Raw genomic sequence first — 20994 nt, 5'->3', positions numbered from 1 at the left:
TTGGCATAATATTGCCGAAGCATATAACAACAAATAATAAAACAATAATAATCTTGATTAATCAAAATATTTATTATTTTATTATTCAGTAGTAGAAATAGTATTTATCAATAATTATATTATAACAACAGTAATAACCCGATATCTAAAAAATATATCTTAATTTTAAATTAAAAAAACAAACAAATTAAAAAAAATAAATCTACTTTATTGTTTCATAGTGTGTCACTGTGTGTGCGTGTGTATGTGTGCATTTAAATAGTTTTTGCCAACCAGAAGTTGTAAATTTAAAGTCACTGTCGTACTAAACCAACAAAAATATCATGGTCATGTGTAAACGGTCACAATATAAACTGAACGGGGTAAAAGACGTTTACGTTTGCTGCTCCCAGGAAATGCCAATAAATGTGTACCGTACCGAACTGAACCGGACCGCTTTGTGGAAACGAGGCTAAAAAGCACCAACGATGGTCAACCACAATGCCCGTGTGTGTGTGTATGTGTTAAATTATTCATCTGTGAGCAGTTGGATCATGTTCCTACACACAAAGTAATCTCCTGAAGAGCGGCGTGTGGACAAATTATTCATCAACATGACACTCGACACTGACCAATGACACACACACGCACGCACACACACACACACACACACACACACACCTGTCGAGTATTCTCATCCTTTAAGGGAGTTGAAGTGTGAATGTGTGTGAATGGATTAATACTTACACAGCAGCTTCTACTATCAGTGTGTGGATGTGTAGGTGTAAAAACACTTTGAGAAGTCCATATATAAAACATAAAGTTAATTTTCCACCAAATATGAACTCTTAATGTGTTTTCAGAGTGATAATCTTCGTCTGTAAAGTGACTGCAGCTGTCACATGAATGTAGAGTGTTAGAAAGTCCACATCTCCTTCTCTTGGATGGAGCCGGAGCTTTCTTCTTCACTGCAGCACATCTCCGCAGCGTGCACGGTTTGGGGTCGTCATGATACCAGACTTTTAAACTTTGAAGTGTTACCAGTAAAGATCAAACCATTCTGATGGAGGAGGAGGACGAAATTTGTTTTAAAAAATGTAAATTTGTCTCAAGCTTTGCAAATGTGTTTCACACTTTGTACTTTTTGTTTGCACTTCCGAGCCACCGTACTTTGGACTCTTTTTTTTTTTACACTCGTGTGGCTGGATAGATTCTATGTAAGCGCATTTATTAAATTATTAAAGTTAAAAACTGAAGCACTGGGTTTGTCTCCCCCTCACATGGGGCTCCGACATGTAAACGTGCCACTGTATAGTCGGGACAACGCCCACTAACTAACCCGGGTGGAAACATTAGTCCGCTTTTTCTCCCTCAGAGACAACCAACGCTCGCTGGAATCTCGAGCCTTTTGTTGTTGTAGCTTCTTATCCAACCGGCCAATCAGAACCCCGCTCCAGTGAGGAACGCCCACATATCTCGCTGCCCGTCCAATCAGAGGGGTTCCTCGCTGGAGCAGGGTGCCATTTTGTCCGCTTCCAGCGGCGGTGGTTGGGGTGTCCTGCTGGCCGCTGGCTGGAACCTGTTGCTCCGTAGTTCCGTGTTGTGCAATGGACGGGTGAGTTATCCCATCGACTCACATCAACACTCACATTAAAGCTCATTCTGCGGCTGTTTTACCTCCTTTTCAGAGCGCTCACCCGAACATGGCGTCAGGTGAGGTGAATTCACAGCTAAAGAAGTGTTTTTAGTGTCAGTGCAGCGGGCGGGAAAGTTGTGTTTGTAGCAGGAAGCTGAGCTAGCCGAGTTAGCCGTTAGCATCAAAAAGGGCCGATCAGTGCGGGCACACCTCCACGCCAAACCCCATTCAGAAAACAGCAGATTTAACGTGGCCTCGTCCACCTGAGGAGACGTGTTTATTTAACATAAAACTAAAGAGCAGACCTACCTAAATCTTCCAATAATCTCCTTTTAATCGCGTCAGTTCATAATGATGATACCTTTATAAAAACAGGTGTTTACAAAGTGCTCAGACTGACAAAGACAGGAACTCAGGATTATAAAAGACTGAACAGAGAGCAGTGTAATCAACACGATTCAATCCAAATTAAGGATTCAAATAGAAATAACACGTTTTAAAGGCCGATAAAGAAAAATCAGTACAATAGAGCTAAACAGTGTTATTATTTATTTATTTGTTGGTGTTTTTAATCGATCTTATTGGTTGAGTTTCTCTCTCTTGTTCGCTGATTGGTGGTGTCTTGAGCACATTTATCCTGTAAAGATCCCGTTAATTTTCCTCCATACTGGATGTTATTATTGTCAGTCATGACGTCATAACCATCACAGGTAGCACGAGCAACCTGAGTGTGAAACTATTCTTTATGTTCCTGTAGGAGACACGAGTTCATCTGATATCAACACGGTTTACTCAAGATATGTGGGCAAAGAACTACACTACCCACGATCATAGAGTGGTGGTAAAGCTCGCTGTTACCATGGCGATGTTTCCCGCCCCTCGGTGCCGAATGCGAACGGATAGTTTTGCTAGCTGTTGGTTAGCTAACACTAAATGTGCTAATAACGTTGTCCTGCTGCAGTGAATGTAATTTATATATTCAACAACACAAACTACAACATATAACAACACTTGCATTAACAGTATAAACACTAAAACAACCACTTACAGAGGTATCATTCGCAAAGGATTATGGGACGTGTAGTTTCCACACTCTGGAAGAAAGTGACGTACACAGATGTCTCAGGGTTTTTAGCGCCTTTTTTGTGCAGCTCGAGTTGAAAATCATTCGACGTTTCAGAAAGGCGCTGTGACGTCACCGCCGCCTTTTTCCAAATGTAGTTTCTCCGTCCTACAGTTCGTATCTCATCCTCTTTGCTCTGTGTCTGATCGGTTAAAATTGAGCTAAAATAAAAAAACATGCAGTAAAGAGTAACAGTTTGTCATACAGCGGCCGTTGTCATAGAAACGCGACGGACATGTTGCACTTTTCTTTTTAGCGTACAAATGCTTCATGCGAGCACAGCCAGCGCTTTCCTGCCTAAAACCCCCCATGTGAACACGGGGCCTGAACTTGTCTTTTTATCGATGAGCAGGATTCAGTGAGCGTGTTCGAAGCTCTGCAGACAGCAGGCCTGTGTCCTGTGTGTATTTAATCAGCAGAGGATAATAAAGTCCTGTGTTGGCGTTGTAACGTGGGCCTCATTGAGGAGCTGCAGACTGTGAGACGTCAGAGTTCCTGCTGTGAATATTTGTGCTTTGTCAGGGCTCATTCTCGCCCCGAGGGTCCTCTTCACTGTCTGTACAGTCACGTCAGCCTGACCAGCCGGTTTCTCTTTGTTTCAGCCTTTTCTCTGCAGCGTCTCATGCTCCACATCCAACAAGGCTGCAGCATGTTTCATAACCACAGGTGACACATACGGCTACCGTGTGCCAGTGTGGTCATTTTCTTATTTTATGGGTCTGCAGTTTAGTTTCTTAGTTTATTTGAATCAGGGACAGTGTACCCAAAAAAACCAGAACATCAGTCTCAGAAGAAAAGAAAATGTATTTAAGTAAATGTATAACAGGCGTGCACCAGAAGAATACACACTTTAAACACGGGTCTATTCATAGACATCACATGCTTATGGAACCTCTCTACTGCTGCACGCTACGGAGAACTTATCTGTGTGTGTGTGTCTGTGTGTGTGTGTGTGTGTGTGTGTGTGTGCGTGTATACATGGCCCTTCAAACCAAAACAGGTCAGCACCTCCAAGGTCGTGGGGGGCCACGCCTCCTTCAGCGACACACCTCCAACCCCCCTCCCTGTCACTCACGTTCCCACAGGGGAGTCGAGCACAAACAGCGGACTACCTCGTCCTCTGCTCGAGCTGCGATCACTTGCGTCCTGCGTTGTTATGTCAGCGCTCTTTAGTTAGCTTGTAGCTTCACATTGCATTTAAGAGCCTTTTCCACCAAGCGGTCCGGTTGGGTTCAGTTCCTGATCTTTCTGGGGGTTTCACAGTGGACCCTACCCTCACTTGGTAAGCAGAGTTTAAGACACAGAGTGAAAGCTGCATCAGCTATGTGATAGCGTGACATCATCACAGAGAGACGCAGTGTAGCTCGCCAATAAATTCAACAAATAAGAGCGACCTTCAAGGATGTCCATGGCGCGGCCACACCTCCGCCATACTGAAGCCTCCGCTGTCCTCCAGCCACACACATCCAATGCCCCCGCCCTCGCATTTTCACAAAGGAGGCGAGCGCAAGCAGCGGATAAAATTGTCCTCGGCTTGAGCTGCAACCACCCGTGGCCTCCATTGTTGTGTTAGCGGGCTAGCGCTTTTTAGTTAGCTTGTAGCATGACATTGTTTGTTGCTCCTGAGGTTGTCAAATGTTATCTTAATGATTGATAGAATCAAAAAGTACTCTTTAAAAACGTGCTACATGAGACAGGTGTGAAGGAGAGGTGAACACCTGTCTAAACAGTGTCCAGTGTGTTTGTACCATTCAGACTTCATGTTGACTTATTACACAATCTGACTTCACACACACACTGTGAGCTGCAGTGATTAAACTGATACAGGACCAGGAGAGGCTGCTGGTCTCCATGGAAACGTGTTAAAAGGAGTTTAATCCCCTCACAGCTCTCTTTACATCATGACGGTGAACGCATCACGCCGTGTATACGTTTATAATCGGACAGTGACGGTAGTACCTGTGCAGCTCCTCTGTGTTCTGGGCCTCCTATCCGCTGGGTGTTTCCCCCCTGCACTCGTCTGCTCAGGCAGCATCTCTTTAACCTCATTTCACTTTATTTTGCTTGTTTTTGTTTTTAGTTTCTCTCCCTGCTGCTGCTAACACCCTGTCTTCTCTTCACAGTGTCCACCTCGATATAACAGTTGGTACTAAGGTAGGCACCTCTGCTTCCTCCCCCTCCTCCTGCATGGCCTCCTTCTGCTCCTCTTCCTGAGCTTGCTTTGTCTCTCAGGCTGCTTGTGTTGTGTGTCCCACAGGTCCTACTCAGGTCTGACAACAATCCCATAATTTAACATCACACACAAATAATCAGAATAAAAGTCTGATGAACATAAAATACTTCACGTTAACTCATCAGTCGATAGAGTCTGATTCGCTCCGGTCATTAAAACGAGAGGGAGGGGAGGGCTTGATCCAATCGTTTTCTTCCTGCTTTGGGTAAAACTATTCTCACCGCGCATGTCTGAGAATTAGCAAGATAAGAAGAAAAAGGTCAGAATCACACATTCAAAGCCACAGATGTGAAATCTCTGTGGCGGAGCTTTGGGGAGCAACATCTGGAGACGTGCAGCAACAGCGCTGTTTGTTTACATCTCAGGCAGAATCAACTTGCACGACGGCGACTCTGTCGTGCTTACCAAACACGAGACGGAACATAATAACGGATAATAGACACACAGCGGGACGTGAGCCCTCCTTCAAACGGATCTCACTGAAGAGAAGAACGTTATTAACACATGTCCATGGACAGGAACTCGTAGCTGACCAGAGATCGATTTGTCACACTGCTCGTCTAACGATGCAGGATCGAGATGGACTTCAGAATCATTTGTGCGTCTCAAAAAGCCCGTCTGAAATCGGACCATGTGTGTTTCCAGAGTTTGTCTTCAATTTTTGAAACAAGAAATGACCCAATATTGGGCGCCAGGACTTCTTCTGATGTTGTAACAAACAACATGTTGTTTGGGAGCGCCGATAGCCTGGTGGTTACGTAACGTTCCTACGTCCAATGTGAGTCTTGTCGTAGCGGCTCTGGGTTCGGGCCCCTTGCTGTATGTCATCCTGCCGCTCTCTCCTCCTGGCATTTCCTATCTCTCTTCAGCTGTTCGATCCAATGAAGGCAAAAACAAACAAGCCGGTATCGATATCATTTGATTTTAATAGAATCATATCATGTCCCCTCAACATGTTGGGTCTTCGGGTGTTTTGTCCTCTCTGAAGCCTGGTGCAGGTGTTTGGTTTGGGGGTGTTTTGTCCTCTCTGAAGCCTGGTGCAGGTGTTTGGTTTGGGGATGTTTTGTCCTCTCTGAAGCCTGGTGCAGGTGTTTGGTTTGGGGGTGTTTTGTCCTCTCTGAAGCCTCAGGCAGGTGGAGGGTCTGCAGGTCAGCAGCTGTCAAGCAGCAGGTTCAGATCCAGGGACAGGACCGGGATCAGGACTCAGGTTTCTGTTCTATTATTCATGTTTGGAGCAGAAAGAAGATCTGAGCTGCTTTTGTTCACACACAGAAACCTGCTCGGGTTCCTCTCACTCTGCAGCCTGTCAGACACAACTGAGGGAGCACTGAGACCCACGACACAAAGTCAGGAGATATTCACATATGACAGGAGAGCAGCTCCACGAATCATCGTCAGTAAAGCTCCAGACATCTTCACTGCAGGTTGTTTGATACCAGACTTTATGATTCTAATACAACTCAAACCATATGGATACCTGTTCGATACCATGGCAACATGACAATTACCCACTGGGCAGCTGGTTAACTAGTTCTTTTGGTGCGTGAGAAAGTGTTGCTGAACACGTTGTTTTTGTTTATAGTAATAAATCACCAAATAAATAAAAATATCCTAAAGCAGAAAAAACATTTCCTCTGAATTAACATTAATAACAGCGTGTCCTATAAGCACGCGGCGTGAGCACCAGCGATTGTTTCCCAAAAGATTAGTGATCATCAACGGCTCGTCGATACAAAGCACCACACTTCAGTTAGAGAGAGAGAGAGAGACCGCACATCGGAGAACAACACAGAGAACATGACAGCTACTTTGTGTCTTATATTGAGTCATGTTAGTGAGATACAGACATGAAACTCTGGATTTCTCCAGAATGAAGGCTGTCAGCGTTGTGTACCTGCGTGCTTGTGCTCATGCATGAAGTGTACCGTGCCTGAGCACGATACGGAGCGGTCACACTGGCCAAACGAACTGGACTTTAGGGTTAAAGCGTGCTTGGGCACGGTACGGCCAGTGTGAGCGCGCACTAACAAAGGTCGTTATGTGCTGACAGGTGAATTAAACAGTTAGCGGTGTCTGTGATGGAGAGGGAAGATGAGACATACAGCGGGCAGGAACAAGCGTGTTAAAAATGGCGTCCTGAGACTATGATGCAACGTGTCATAAAACGCTTGATTGTCATTATTGAATACGTCCGAGCCTCAGAGATCCGGTTGGGGTCGATCTGTGCAGCAGGAGACTTTTATTGTGACGCAGTAACAGGAAGTGCTCAGATTAGTGCAGCGCTTTCATTGTGAGGAGGACGAGTTTAACGCTGCAGTGAGAAGCGAGGCTCAGCCTGTTTTCATTACATCTGGTTCTCATTGAGCTCTACAGCACAGGAATCCACCCCCCCAGGCCTGCAGGGGCGGGCAGGGGGGGAGGGCACAGATGATGTCTGTATCCGTTTGCATGCCTGAACGGCTCAAGTCCTGGTTCGGACTAAAGTCTGGAAGTTGGTCTGGTAGCTGGAGAGGTGCTGGGTCACTTCCTGAGGGGTCCTTGAACACGCCACCAAATCCCAGAGTGCCCAGGAGCGCTCGCTGTGTGCAGCCCCCCTCACTCTGTCGTCTCTCCGTTAGTGTGTCCGCAGGATCCTGTTTGTACATGTGTGTTTCAGCCTGTGTGTGTGCAGCATGTTCAACAACAATGTACTTCTTCTTCTAATGGGGCGTGAACAGCGCCCTCTGGTGGCAAGGCAATTTTATTTACAGCCTTTAATTTACAGCACATTTGAGCAACAAGGTGATTCAAAGTGCTTCACACAGAACAACCAGACATGAAGACAAAAGTAGATAAAGAAATAAATCAGCTAAAATACAAAAAGAGAGTAAAACTTACAGAATAATCGACCTCCAGACGGGAAGAAACACGGGTCAGAAACACGTGTTTGTTTGTTTTTTTGTTGGCATATCAGACTGTTGCTTCGTGTAATTGTCCAATCAGAGATTAGTATTTTAGACAGCCGTGTGATGACGAAACCCTAAGGTGATTTTTTTTTTATGTTTCAGAGAGGATCTGACGAGCTTTTCCCCAGCGTCTCCAACGGCCCGTATATCATGAGCACCACAGGTCAGAAATGTTTCTGTCGTTCATAATATCAAGATGTCTGCTTCAGAGGACTCAGGCTGTCCTAAATCACAGAGCTCCACTCTGTAGTCATGTCTGAATTCTGAGTTTTTGAGAGAAAAGCTGTGTGAAAGGAGCGACTGTTTCACATTGTTTAAGCTCACCGGTCGGACTCCTCGTCTCCTTTCCTCTGTAGCCAATGGCAACGACAGTAAGAAGTTCAAAGGTGACATAAGAGGTCCCGGCTCGCCGTCCAGGGTCATCCACATCCGCAAACTCCCCAACGACATCACGGAGGCCGAGGTGATCAGCCTCGGGCTGCCCTTTGGAGACATCACCAACCTGCTCATGCTCAAAGCCAAGAACCAGGTACACTACCTGTACTACCTGTGTTTACTACTCTACCTGTACTCAGGTACACTACTCTACCTGTACTCAGGTATACTACACTACCTGTACTACCTGTGTTTACTACTCTACCTGTACTCAGGTATACTACTCTACCTGTACTCAGGTACACTACTCTACCTGTACTCAGGTATACTACACTACCTGTACTACCTGTGTTTACTACTCTACCTGTACTCAGGTATACTACACTACCTGTACTCAGGTACACTACTCTACCTGTACTCAGGTATACTACACTACCTGTACTCAGGTACACTACTCTACCTGTACTCAGGTATACTACACTACCTGTACTACCTGTGTTTACTACTCTACCTGTACTCAGGTACACTACTCTACCTGTACTCAGGTATACTACACTACTTGTACTCAGGTACACTACATGTACTCAGGTACACTACACTACATGTACTCAGGTACACTACACTACATGTACTCAGGTACACTACACTACATGTACTCATGTATACTACTCTACCTGTACTCAGGTATAGTACACTACCTGTACTCAGGTACACTACTCTACCTGTACTCAGGTATAGTACACTACCTGTACTCAGGTACACTACTCTACCTGTACTACCTGTGTTTACTACACTACCTGTACTCAGGTATACTACACTACCTGTACTCAGATACACTACACTACCTGTACTCAGGTATACTACACTACTTGTACTCAGGTATACTACACTACCTGTACTCAGGTATACTACACTACCTGTACTCAGATACACTACTCTACCTGTACTCAGGTATACTACACTACCTGTACTCAGGTATACTACACTACCTGTACTCAGATACACTACACTACCTGTACTCAGGTATACTACACTACCTGTACTCAGATACACTACTCTACCTGTACTCAGGTACACTACTCTACCTGTACTCAGGTATACTACACTACTTGTACTCAGGTACACTACATGTACTCAGGTACACTACACTACATGTACTCAGGTACACTACACTACATGTACTCAGGTACACTACACTACATGTACTCATGTATACTACTCTACCTGTACTCAGGTATAGTACACTACCTGTACTCAGGTACACTACTCTACCTGTACTCAGGTATAGTACACTACCTGTACTCAGGTACACTACTCTACCTGTACTACCTGTGTTTACTACACTACCTGTACTCAGGTATACTACACTACCTGTACTCAGATACACTACACTACCTGTACTCAGGTATACTACACTACTTGTACTCAGGTACACTACACTACCTGTACTCAGGTACACTACTCTACCTGTACTCAGGTACACTACTCTACCTGTACTACCTGTGTTTACTACACTACTTGTGTTTACTACACTACCTGTACTCGGGTACACTACTCTACTTGTACTCAGGTATACTACTCTACCTGTACTCAGGTACACTACTCTACCTGTGTTTACTACACTACCTGTGTTTACTACACTACCTGTACTCGGGTACACTACTCTACCTGTACTCAGGTATACTACTCTACCTTTACTCAGGTACACTACTCTACCTGTGTTTACTACACTACCTGTGTTTACTACTCTACCTGTACCTGTGGTTCCTGAAGTAAACATCCGCGTTCATTTCTCTGTGGTTCCCTTCAGGCCTTCTTAGAGATGAATTCTGAGGAAGCGGCTCAGAACATGGTGGGTTATTACTCCACAATGATGCCCATCATCAGACACCACCCGGTCTACGTCCAGTTCTCCAACCACAAAGAGCTGAAGACTGACAACTCGCCCAACCAGGAGGTAACCTCACTCTGTGCTCGTAGCATCTGTTAGCATCTGTTAGCATCTGTCCAGCACCCACACAATGAAAGCATCTGTTAATCTCAGCCTCTGTCTCTCAGAGGGCCCAGGCGGCTCTTCGGGCCCTCACCACGCCTCACATGGACACGGCGGTGGTGGCTCCGAGCTCGGTGCTGAGGGTGGTGGTGGAGAACCTGGTTTACCCCGTCACCCTGGACGCCCTCTGCCAGGTAACGACAGACGACCTGCCCAGCTGCTAGCTCTGGCTTCATAATCATGACATCGTTTTGGACGTCTCACAGAGAAATGCACAAAGAGAATGTTCTTTAATCGCGTACTCGGTCTGTCTCTTGTGTCGTCCTCAGATCTTCTCAAAGTTCGGCACGGTGCTGAGGATCATCGTCTTCACTAAGAACAGTCAGTTTCAGGCTCTGCTGCAGTATCCTGACGGAGTGTCCGCTCATTCTGCTAAACTGGTGAGTAAGGTCGGCAGAGTGTTTGATACCTTTGGATACCACATGTCTTAAAGGTCACATCTCCTCCTCCTCTTCTTCTTCTTCAGTGTAAATAATTCTCAGAGCTCCTCAAAACATGTGTGAAGTTTCTTGTTCTAAATCCACTCTGATCCTGTATTTGATCATGTCTATAAACCCCTCTATTTCAGCCCTGCTCAGAACAGACTGTTTCTGTGTCTGTACCTTTAAATATGTAAATGAGCTGTGTCTGACCACGCCCCCTCTCTGGAAGGGCTTGGGTGTACTCGGTGCTTTCTCGCTCCATGTCCCATTGTTTACGGTGAGAAGGCAGACTCAGAGGGCAGAACAAACACTTAGCTGTGGGAGTGTCACCCACCTGGGGGAGGGGCTACTGCCCTTTGTGATGTCATGAAGGGAAAATCTCCAAACGGACTGTTTGAGCACACATTTTCTGAAAAGTGGAGCAGGCAGAAGATGGAGAGGATGGACTTTTCTCATCATTGGGGGGTTTGTAGACGGACTAGAGACACATGTTAGAGTTAGAGGAACATGGTGCGGAAGCTTTAAAAACCTGTTTCTTAAGACACTCCTGCACAGACTAAACTGTACAAATACACTGTCTTAGTTGTACAAAAATATTGGAAACATTTCAGTATGGATACATAGAGGTGGGCGATATGGGAAAAATATCATATCACGATTTTGTTTTGGAAAAATCCCGATCACGATTTTATTACGATTTTTTTACGATTTTTTTCATAGTGATCTTTAGACAGATTTGTAAGTTACTGACCAGTTCAACCAAACTTATTTCCCTCTATAATGTTTTTAAATGCACAAAAACTGTGCTGACAAGTTTAATCTATTTGAAAAACATCTTTGTAGGAGATCTGGAGGTCTCACCCAGAACATCTTTAGCAACAGAAATGTTTTTCACTCAATTTGATCAATATTTATGAACAATTTGAAGGTTTTCCTCACCACTTTGAAATGATGATTTAGTTATGTGTCCTCTTTTTATGTTCATCAGGAACATTTTCACACAGTGATGCATTCATTTAAAAACATGTAGACTTCAAGTTCTTGTGTTTCTGTTCTATTTTAGCCCTGCAGAGTTCCTTCAGCTGGAGCTTCATACAGGCTCTGCAGCCTTTGTTGTTTTTTATGACATCATTGGACTAACTTTAGTTTAGTTTATATATAATCAAACATAATACAGAATGTGTTCATTCTGCGACACATGATCAAAGTAAGTTTAACTGACAGAAGAGGTTAATTCATAGAGGGGGCGGGACATTGTTGATTGACAGACAGACAGTCACCATGGTTACTCACTCTCACCTGCCTGCTGCACACATCGTGTAACGTCGTTTAGTGTAATCCCTGTAGGTTCAGTTATCACAACAGGTGAGCTTCAGGTGGAGAGGATGATAGTAACTTTTAAAAACAGAGAGAGAGCAGAAAACACCGGCAGCAACATTTGAAACACCGGGGTTATATCTCCACTCACTGACTGTCTGAGCTCCTCTCTGTCTGACTCTGACTGTTAACGTCTCTCCGGCTCGTTAAACGGTTTCGCTATCCGAGATGTAAACTTAACTGCAAACTATGCGGATAAGTTAACTGTTGCTCACGCCGTGTCGGTTTGGAAAAATATCAGTGGAAATATCATATGGAGTTGTTTTTGCGGACTTTACTTTTACGTTTCGGTTTCGTTTTCACCGCTGTGGAGCATAAGAGAGGGAGATGTGTCTGTGTAGGAGTATAAACTGCAGCAGATCTGTTTTGGCAGATCGTCAGCACGTTAAAATCCTTCACGATCTAAGATCGTCATATCGCCCACCACTATGGATACACCTCCAGAGTGCACGAGTTTAGCAAAACCAAAAAATTACCCGATATCAGGACCGTGTTTAAATCTGTGGTATGGTGAGTGTAGGAGGCGGCGTGCACTCTCTCAGCTCTGATCCGCTGCGGCTCTCTTTCAGTCTCTGGACGGACAGAACATCTATAACGGCTGCTGCACTCTGAGGATCAGCTTCTCCAAACTCACCACGCTCAACGTCAAATACAACAACGAGAAGAGCCGGGACTTCACCAGACCGGACCTGCCCTCTGGAGACAGCCAGCCCGCCATGGAGCACCCGGCCATGGCCACCGCCTTCAGTGAGACACACACACACACACACACACAGAGGGTGACATGACGCTGGAGCGTTAACATTTCATACACATACCCTTATTGATTGGGAAATTATTATTATTATTATATTATTAGAGTAACTCAGGTGTTGTGTCCTTTCTGCAGCTCCAGGTATCATCTCAGCTTCTCCCTACGGCGGCGCTACTCACGCCTTCCCACCAGCCTTCGCACTCCAACCTGCAGGTGAGTCTCACTTGCTGAGGTCCAGCCAGTCAGCTGGAGAGAGAGAGAGGGAGAGAGAGGGGGCGAGAGAGAGGGGGAGGGAGAGAGGGGGGGGGAGAGAGGGGGAGAGAGGGAGGGGGAGAGAGAGAGACCTTTATTATTTTATGTATTATTTGTAGGCAGTAGTCATCATACTACATCATAAAAACATGGAGTGTTTAGCCTGATAACCGCGTCACAGATACTAACAACATTAACACACGTGAGCTCTTATTACACAATGTTACATCATCCTGACACGGTGAAGGTAGTCGTGGTTGTGATGTCATCAGTGATGGTCAGTCGTGTGTCCTGCAGCTCAGATGTTCACCCGTCTCAACTCTCCCAGTTTCCCTCCCCTATCCAGGCCTGAGCATCCCCTCCCTGCCCGGAGGCCTGGCCTCTCTGTCCTTCCCCGGAGCCACCAGGCTGGGGTTCCCCCCGCTTCCTGCTGGAGTCTGCGTCCTGCTGATCAGCAACCTCAACCCCGAGGTGGGTCCTTCACCCCGAGTCCCTGCAGCCACTCTGTTCACCTGTCCACCTGTTCACCTAGGCAAATATGATTCCCAGATTAGAACAAAAAGTTAACCATTAAACCTGTTTTTGTTAAGAGACTTCTCTGCATACACTCACACCTGTTAAAACACCCACACCTGTCCACACACACACCTGTCCAGTCATGTGTGAACATGTTCTCCTCGTTATCTGACCCCCTCCTCTCCAAAGGTGATTAACCCTCTGATTGACCCATCACCTGTCTTTTCTTTGTTTTGTTTTTGTTCCCCTTTTAATTTGTTGCCATGGAAACGCCTCGGACCCCTCCACCTGTCCTGCCCTCCCACCTTTACCTGTCCTGTCCCTCCACTGCCTTCTCTGCTGTCTTTAAAGAGAGTTACGCCCCACTGCCTCTTTATTCTCTTCGGTATGTTGTCACTCGTCTTATTTTGAAAATATCACCTGTTGTTCTGATGACAAGTTCCTGTTTGTTTGTTTTTTTTGGTTAAATGAAAACAAACGAGTGTCTTCTGATTTTGATTTGTGTTGATTTGAGTTTTATTCTCAATATTTGCATCTTTTCCTCAGAGACGCACCGTTAATGTTTGTGAGCAGGTGTGACCTCTAAAAGGTTGTTTAAAGGTCACATGTCCTCCTCTTCATCAACCAGTTTGAATAAGTCTCAGAGCTCCTCAAAACATGTGTGAGATCCCAGTTGAGAAGACGCTGCTGCAGATATCCTGTCAGCAGCCGCCGATCTGAAATCATGAATACCAAACATGTTTGATATTCATGATTCCAGATCAGGGAGGCTCAGTGTAGTAAAATAACACACATGAAGATTATCTGGACACATAACCTGATACGACAAGCCTCTAATCTGGCCACGCCCCCCTGATTGTTGGGGAGGCAAATCGCGCCCAAAATGGTCCAGTGTGTAGCCAGCTTCACTGATAAATAGTTTACAAAAACATGCTCTTATCTTTGTGTTGGTGCAGGTTTGTTACGTTATATAAGTCATAATAATATTTAAAACTCTACAAAGCTGCATTTATTGTCTCGTTGTAACTTGAGTTTCTGTTTTTGTTTGCATGCTGGGTTCCTTTCGGTTTGCATGTCCTCATAATGAATCAGACACTCTTATTTTCAGTCAACACTCCCATAATTCATAGCTCCCACTCAGAGTTTTCTCTGACCCCTTTGCCTTAATTTCCTTGCTACACTTCCTTACAATGTTCAGAAATTCATGTCCTCTAAATTTAACTTGATTAAAAAATGAGCAGAGCTGCTGCAGCTCCTCCCTCCACCTCCAGGTTTTAGGTTAAAACATTGAACAAGTTAAATCTGCCCATGTAGAAGACATCAGAGGGTCAGATCAGCTTCACTCACAGACCTCTGCAGAGTTCAAACCGTGCAGATCTTTGTCTTTAAACCACACCCACTTTTATTGAAACTTAAACTTGTGTTTTATTTTTATTTCTGCCTGTGTGTGAAGGTGTTTATGGAGATGTGATGAGGGTGAAGATTCTGTTCAACAAGAAGGAGAACGCTCTGGTTCAGATGTCGGACAGCACGCAGGCTCAGCTAGGTAACCTCCTGCTCATGCTCAGTGTGTCTCTGCTGATAACCTCCTGCTCATGCTCAGTGTGTCTCTGCTGATAACCTCCTGCTCATGCTCAGTGTGTCTCTGCTGATAACCTGCACATGCTCAGTGTGTCTCTGTAGCTATACCTGATCACAGGAGTCTCTGCTGATAACCTTCTGCTCATGCTCAGTGTGTGGGTCATACTGCAGCCTTGTGTACACAATGTTGTTGTAGAGAAGGGACGCACGTGTAGCCCTTCTCTCTCTGTGCACAAACGCTTCATGTGCTCCGAGTGTACAGCTAGCGCTTTTCTGTCTGGAAAACAGCGCCATGTGTACTTGAGGCCTTCAGAGTGCAAGTGTCTTTTAAGTAAAGCGAAGTCGTCAGAAACCTGAGCCATGATTGTCACCTGTCTGATTTGCAGCCATGAGCCATCTGAGCGGCCAGCAACTTCACGGGAAGTCTCTGCGCATCACGCTGTCTAAACACACGAGCGTGCAGCTGCCCCGTGAAGGCCACGAGGACCAGGGCCTGACCAAAGACTACAGCAACTCCCCCCTGCACCGCTTCAAGAAACCCGGCTCCAAGAACTACTCCAACATCTTCCCTCCTTCAGCCACCTTACATCTCTCCAACATTCCGTAAGTCCTGTGACGGGGTCACACCTGTGACGGGCCCCGAATGAGACATGTGAAACATAATGTGGTTGATGTGATTTTAATGCTGAACTCCTCTCCACCCGTAGCCCGTCTGTGGTTGAAGAAGACCTCAGGATGCTGTTTTCCAGCTCAGGAGCTGAAGTGAAGGCCTTCAAGTTCTTCCAGTGAGTCACCCATTAACTGTCTCTGCTCTCTTGTGATTCATGATTTATTAATTTAACTGCTCCTTCTTACTAAGTAACACCCGCTGTCCTTATGCTGTCATCCTTTCTCCGTGCCCTGAAATTCCATTTCTTGATCCAAATACCTGATTGTCTATAGTCGTTTCCCTGAACCCTTCACCTCTGGTCCCTCATCTTTGTTCTTGATTTTATGTCCTCGTTGCCCATTACCCCTCTCTCCACGCCCAATGCCTGTGCCCTCTCTCAAGACCTTTAATTATTCTTATCCACCCCTCCTTGTCTTTGAACTCTTTATTTTTATCCTTGAACATCAGTCTAAAAGTCTTTGTGTGCTAACCCTACGTTTTCAGTTCTGTTGTCCTGTTGTCCTTACTGGTGCGTTGAGATTGGTGTCCTTGCCCTGCTGTGACGATTTCAAATCATGCTGTGTCCTGAAACTTCAATCCTGAACCTAAAGCTGCCTTGCTCACCCTTATGCCTGCACAGCAATACACTTTCATTCTCCTGATGTTTCTATGCTTGTTCTGAAGTCCTTGTACAAGCCCTGCCCTGACAATTTAGTCCTAAATCATGATCCTTCCCCAAAGCTTGACCCTTCCCCTTCAGCCTCTAGTCCTCTCTTGTCCTGAAATATTCATCATTACCCTTAAATTCCCTGAATTTCCCATCACTCTGTCCAAAAGCCTCTACTTTTTCTTCTATCCCTTCCTCTTACGGCCATAGCCTTGTCCTTGTCCTTTATTCTTTTTATTAATCTGAAAGGTCTTGTCCTTGTGCTGACACTTGAACCGATCCCTGGGTTCATTGCCCTTCCCCAAAGATTTGAATTCATGATGTGTGGCAATGCCTTGATCCCTATCCTGAAGCTCCATCACTCCACCTGATGCCCTCACCCATACACCAATACCCCACCATTACCCTTAATGTTCAATCCCTGCCCTGAGGTCCCTGTGTCACCCCTACTCTAAAGATTTAGTCCATTCCCTAAAGCCTTCACTCTTGCCCCAAAGCTCATACCCTTTTCCCCTGATGCCCTTATTCTTTACCAGATCCTTTGCCCTTCTCCTTTTAGTTCCAGACGCATCGCTCTGTCTTATCCAAAAGCCTTTATCCAGGACTCATTACTCAAAATCCTTCTTTCTGGAGCCTCCATTCCATTTGGATTCTAACATTGAAGGATCTGTTATTTCCCCCAATTGTTTATGTTTCTCAACCCTTCCTGCCCTCAGTGGACAGAAGTCTTTATTTTTCCAAAACAGGCTGGCCAAGTCCTTACACCATTAACTTGCTCCCGAAACCCCTGTTCTTACCCTAAAGTCTTTGTGCATACCCTGAGGTCTTCTGTCTTTACATGACGCTCTGAATAGGACTTTTCCCTTAGGAATTTGTTGGGATAAGGGCCCTTATCGAGCCCCCCTGTACTAACCCTTTCTAAGAGTTTAACCCTGTCCTCGTCATATCCTGAAACCTTCTTCCTGCCCTTAAGGATTGGCTTTTCCACAAAGTCTTTGTTCAGGCCTAGAAGTCAAGGTGCCCCTTGCCCCAGAATTTCTTTGCTTGTCCCAGAGGATCTCTGCTTACCCTGTTCTAGAGTCTTTATTCCCCTGCCCTGGTCCCAAACCCTTTCTCTTTATTGAACTAAATCAGGACTTTGTGGACTTGTGTAGGATCTGATGAGCTCCTGTTGGTCTCTCTTTTAGGAAGGACCACAAGATGGCCCTGATCCAGATGGGTTCGGTGGAAGAGGCCATCGAGTCCCTCATCGAGTTCCACAACCACGACCTGGGAGAAAACCACCACTTGCGAGTCTCCTTCTCAAAGTCCTCCATCTGAGCCTCTGGTGGGACTTGATGGGGTCCACTACACTCCAGTCATTCCAAGGCCCCGTCTGCAGAAACCCTATGAAGTCTGGTGTGATCTTAAATTATTATTTTAAACTCATTAAGGGTTTGTTGTCCTCAAAGAGAGGAGGGGGAGGGGTCATTACGAGGAAGAAAGTCAGTGTTCTGAGTTTGTCATGATTTCTGGAAGAATCCAGAGTTCTCCGACTGTCATCGTGTTCTCGCCATGAAGCCGTTACCTTTTTAGCCGCTCTTGCCTTTTGACTTTGATCCCAGAGGTTTGGAGTTAAAGCCAGCCTTGTAGCTTTGTCACTCGGGAACTCCAGATCTTCGCAAAATCGTGATTTCCCCTCGGAGTTCTGTCTTTCCTCTCTTGGTTCTTTGGTCCTGATATTCCTCGTTTAATGTTTCCCTTTGGCGCCACGCTCCCGTCTTAAATATGGACTCCAATAGAGGAGGTTTGTGAACTCCTGGATCCAGCTCAGACTGGCAGATCTGAGTCCGGACTCTGGTACTCCAGCCTTCAGATAATCCCTGTGCCTTATTCCTCCCGTCTGACATGTAGAAACAAATCTCCCATCATGCCTCTGTAGACGGTTTACTGTCGGTCTGTATGTCAGATATATTCCTGTTTTCTGTGTTTTCTTGGTGTTGCTGTCGGTGTTTCGTACTGCTGTTACCGGGTTTCCTGGGTCTGTCTTTTATTCCTTTTTAATTCCTTTTATTTCTACGTATGCAATCATGTTTTATTCAAATCAAATATTGTAGCAATATTTTAATCATTCCTGGACTTTTGGTTTGTTGGATTTTTGTGTGTGTGTGCGTGCTCGGTGGTTCTTCCCGCCGCTCGCCGCCTTTTTACAATCTGTTTCTGTCGTGTTTCTGTTGGACTCGTGAACCCCGCTGTCGGCTCGTCTCGTCTGTCGCATCCCTGAACGGTTTTTATTTATACGTTTGTGATCCACTACAGCTGAAACCAAAAACGGCCTTTTAGATGCAAACAAAGCGCCTGCCTCAGGTCTCAAACACGCCGAGACGGAGAGCTGCTCCAGGCTCGACCGCGCCGCTGGATACAGACGGACGCCGCGACTCTGTGACTCATTTGCATAACCAGGTGTAAAGTGGCGTGCCTTCAGGTCGGCGTTCATTCCTCTTCGCTCCGAGACATTCGACGGAGGAGACGCTCCGTCAGGAACCAGAACCTCCTGGTTTGTTTGTTTTCTGTCTTAAAGTTATTACGTCGACATTCCAGCTGCTCTGACGTTCAACGAGGCGACCTCTCCCTGTCTGAACCCACTGGTTTACAATCGTGATGCATTCAAGACACCTGGGAGATTTTAAAACCTAACCTGACTAAAGGACGGCAACAGGCCGAGCTTCTTTTTTTAATTTAAGACCAAACGGGTGTTAAAGTCCGGACTCTGTGATCCCCCCCCACACACACACGTTTACAGTCTGAGACTTTCCTCTGACGGTGAAACTTTGTCAGATTCTGAATTAATTAAGGCGGGAGAATTCTCAGGATGTCCTCTGCCAGCTGTTTCTCTTCCTGCTCGATCACAGACAACAGACGCGGGGCGTTTATTGTCCACCATGAAATCACTTCTTCAGATACTCCTACCTGACAGTCTGACCTCCAGCTCCTGCTGAACACATGACGTGAGCAGGTGACCTCTCCCGGAGGTCGTCTCCCAGTCGACCTCTCCCAGGTGTCCTCCCCCAGGTGTCCTCTCATTAATACTTCAGTTTATTTTCAGACGTCTGTGTTTTGGTTTGTAGATGAGTAAACCATCAGAAGTCTGGTGTTTAAACATGTTTTTTCCCGGGTGACTTGAATGCATCATGGACAGGTGAGGCGGGAGTGGGACCAGTGAGTGAGCAGCGTGTGGGGGAGGGGTGATGAAGTGTACATAGGTGTTTTATACCACAGTTGTGTGTCTGAGAGCTGATTGGTGGGTTTTTTAATCTGATGACGTGTATATTTTGACTCGTGTGTGCGACTGTTCTGAGCCTTACACTGTTTGTGTCACAAAGAAAAAAAAAAAACAACAGATTAAATCACTTTTTATCTAAAACTCTGAAGACTGCACTCGTCTGTCTCTGAACCTCCGGCGGGGAGATACGGTGGCCCTGAAGGTCAAATCACAACGTGTCAGAAAACTAAACTTTTCACCAACAATTTTCAAAAACATTTGATATTAAAGGTGTTTGAACCAGGCTGTAAACATGTTAATCTCTGCTGTAAAAACAGACTTTTTAGAATGGGTGTGTATGTGACTTCCTGTGCTTCTGCAGCCAGCCTCTAGTGGACACTCCAGGAACTGCAGGATGTTACACTTCTGCATCAGCTTCATTTTCCAACACCAGAGGATGATGCTTGGTTAATTCAGGCTTATCAGTGTTTGCACACAAACTTCATGCACACACACACACACACACACACACACACACACACACCCCCCTTCATAAGTCGGAGTCCCTCAGGGTCGACGACATTCTCTGAAGATTTGAACATGCTGTTTTTTTTATTTACCTTTCAAACAAATCAAATGTAATACAGAGTTCCTCACAGCGAGAGAGAAACAAGAAGAGAGGTGAAATAGAGACACAAAGAGAAGATGCTTAAAAAAGAGTTAAAGTTAAACAACATTAATAAATAAAAGGTAACGTGTTCCAGCAGCAGGCGTTCAGTCTGTAGGGACTGGAGGGTCGCAGGTTCAGGTCTGGAAACTGGTCTGGTGCCTGGGCGCTACAGAGGTAAGTCATCAAACCCCCCCCCCCCCCCCTCACTCTGACATCTCTCCATCAGTGTCCACCTGGATGAAGCAGGTCACATGACTACACAGAGACCATAGAGGGATATAACCACCTTTATAAAAACAGGAAGTGAACTCCTAGCTCACCTGGGTAGCCGTGTGACTCACCTGTGTGTGCGGGAGTTCCTCCTCCAGGAATCATAAAATCTTCTCTTCCTTTAAATGTCGTCCTGCTCGTCCTCTGTGGATCAGCTGAGAGAGAAAATGACCTCGTGGTTTCGTCCCTCTGACCTTCACTCATCAGTCCGGCTGTAGAAATATAAATATGTGGACGATCATCATTTAAAT

The 20994-nt window shown here is 45.6% G+C and overlaps 1 protein-coding gene and 1 long non-coding RNA gene across 9 annotated transcripts in view; both read left to right on the top strand.

The window, feature by feature from the left end:
• The first annotated feature begins 1458 nt into the window (after positions 1-1458).
• LOC132971913 (polypyrimidine tract-binding protein 1-like) lies at positions 1459-19968 on the top strand. Of its 8 annotated transcripts, none has more exons than XM_061034696.1 (16): positions 1668-1692; positions 3341-3404; positions 4862-4892; positions 8019-8079; positions 8273-8445; positions 10102-10248; positions 10359-10478; positions 10614-10724; positions 12713-12890; positions 13033-13110; positions 13496-13620; positions 14017-14050; positions 15119-15211; positions 15633-15849; positions 15954-16031; positions 17750-19968. In XM_061034696.1, the coding sequence occupies exons 1-16, from the start codon at positions 1683-1685 to the stop codon at positions 17880-17882; spliced, it is 1653 nt and encodes a 550-aa protein (XP_060890679.1). In that variant the 5' UTR covers positions 1668-1682; the 3' UTR covers positions 17883-19968. The 8 variants fall into 8 exon arrangements, with proteins under 8 accessions (XP_060890676.1, XP_060890674.1, XP_060890675.1 ...); XM_061034689.1 differs by having other exon boundaries at positions 13478-13620; XM_061034690.1 differs by having other exon boundaries at positions 10350-10478.
• A 411-nt stretch (positions 19969-20379) lies between these two features.
• Positions 20380-20994, top strand: part of LOC132972135 (uncharacterized) — an 856-nt gene continuing 241 nt past the window's right edge. Inside the window, exons 1-2 of the long non-coding RNA XR_009672880.1 lie at positions 20380-20451; positions 20483-20994. The exon at positions 20483-20994 is cut by the window's right edge and continues 241 nt beyond it. This is a non-coding gene — a long non-coding RNA (uncharacterized LOC132972135). The remainder of the gene's footprint in view (positions 20452-20482) is intronic.

This window comes from Labrus mixtus, chromosome 3 (genome assembly GCF_963584025.1).
Source record: "Labrus mixtus chromosome 3, fLabMix1.1, whole genome shotgun sequence".
NCBI lineage: Eukaryota > Metazoa > Chordata > Actinopteri > Labriformes > Labridae > Labrus > Labrus mixtus.
Note: the sequence above shows the minus strand (reverse complement) of the source record. Positions and strands in the feature narration are given on the sequence as shown.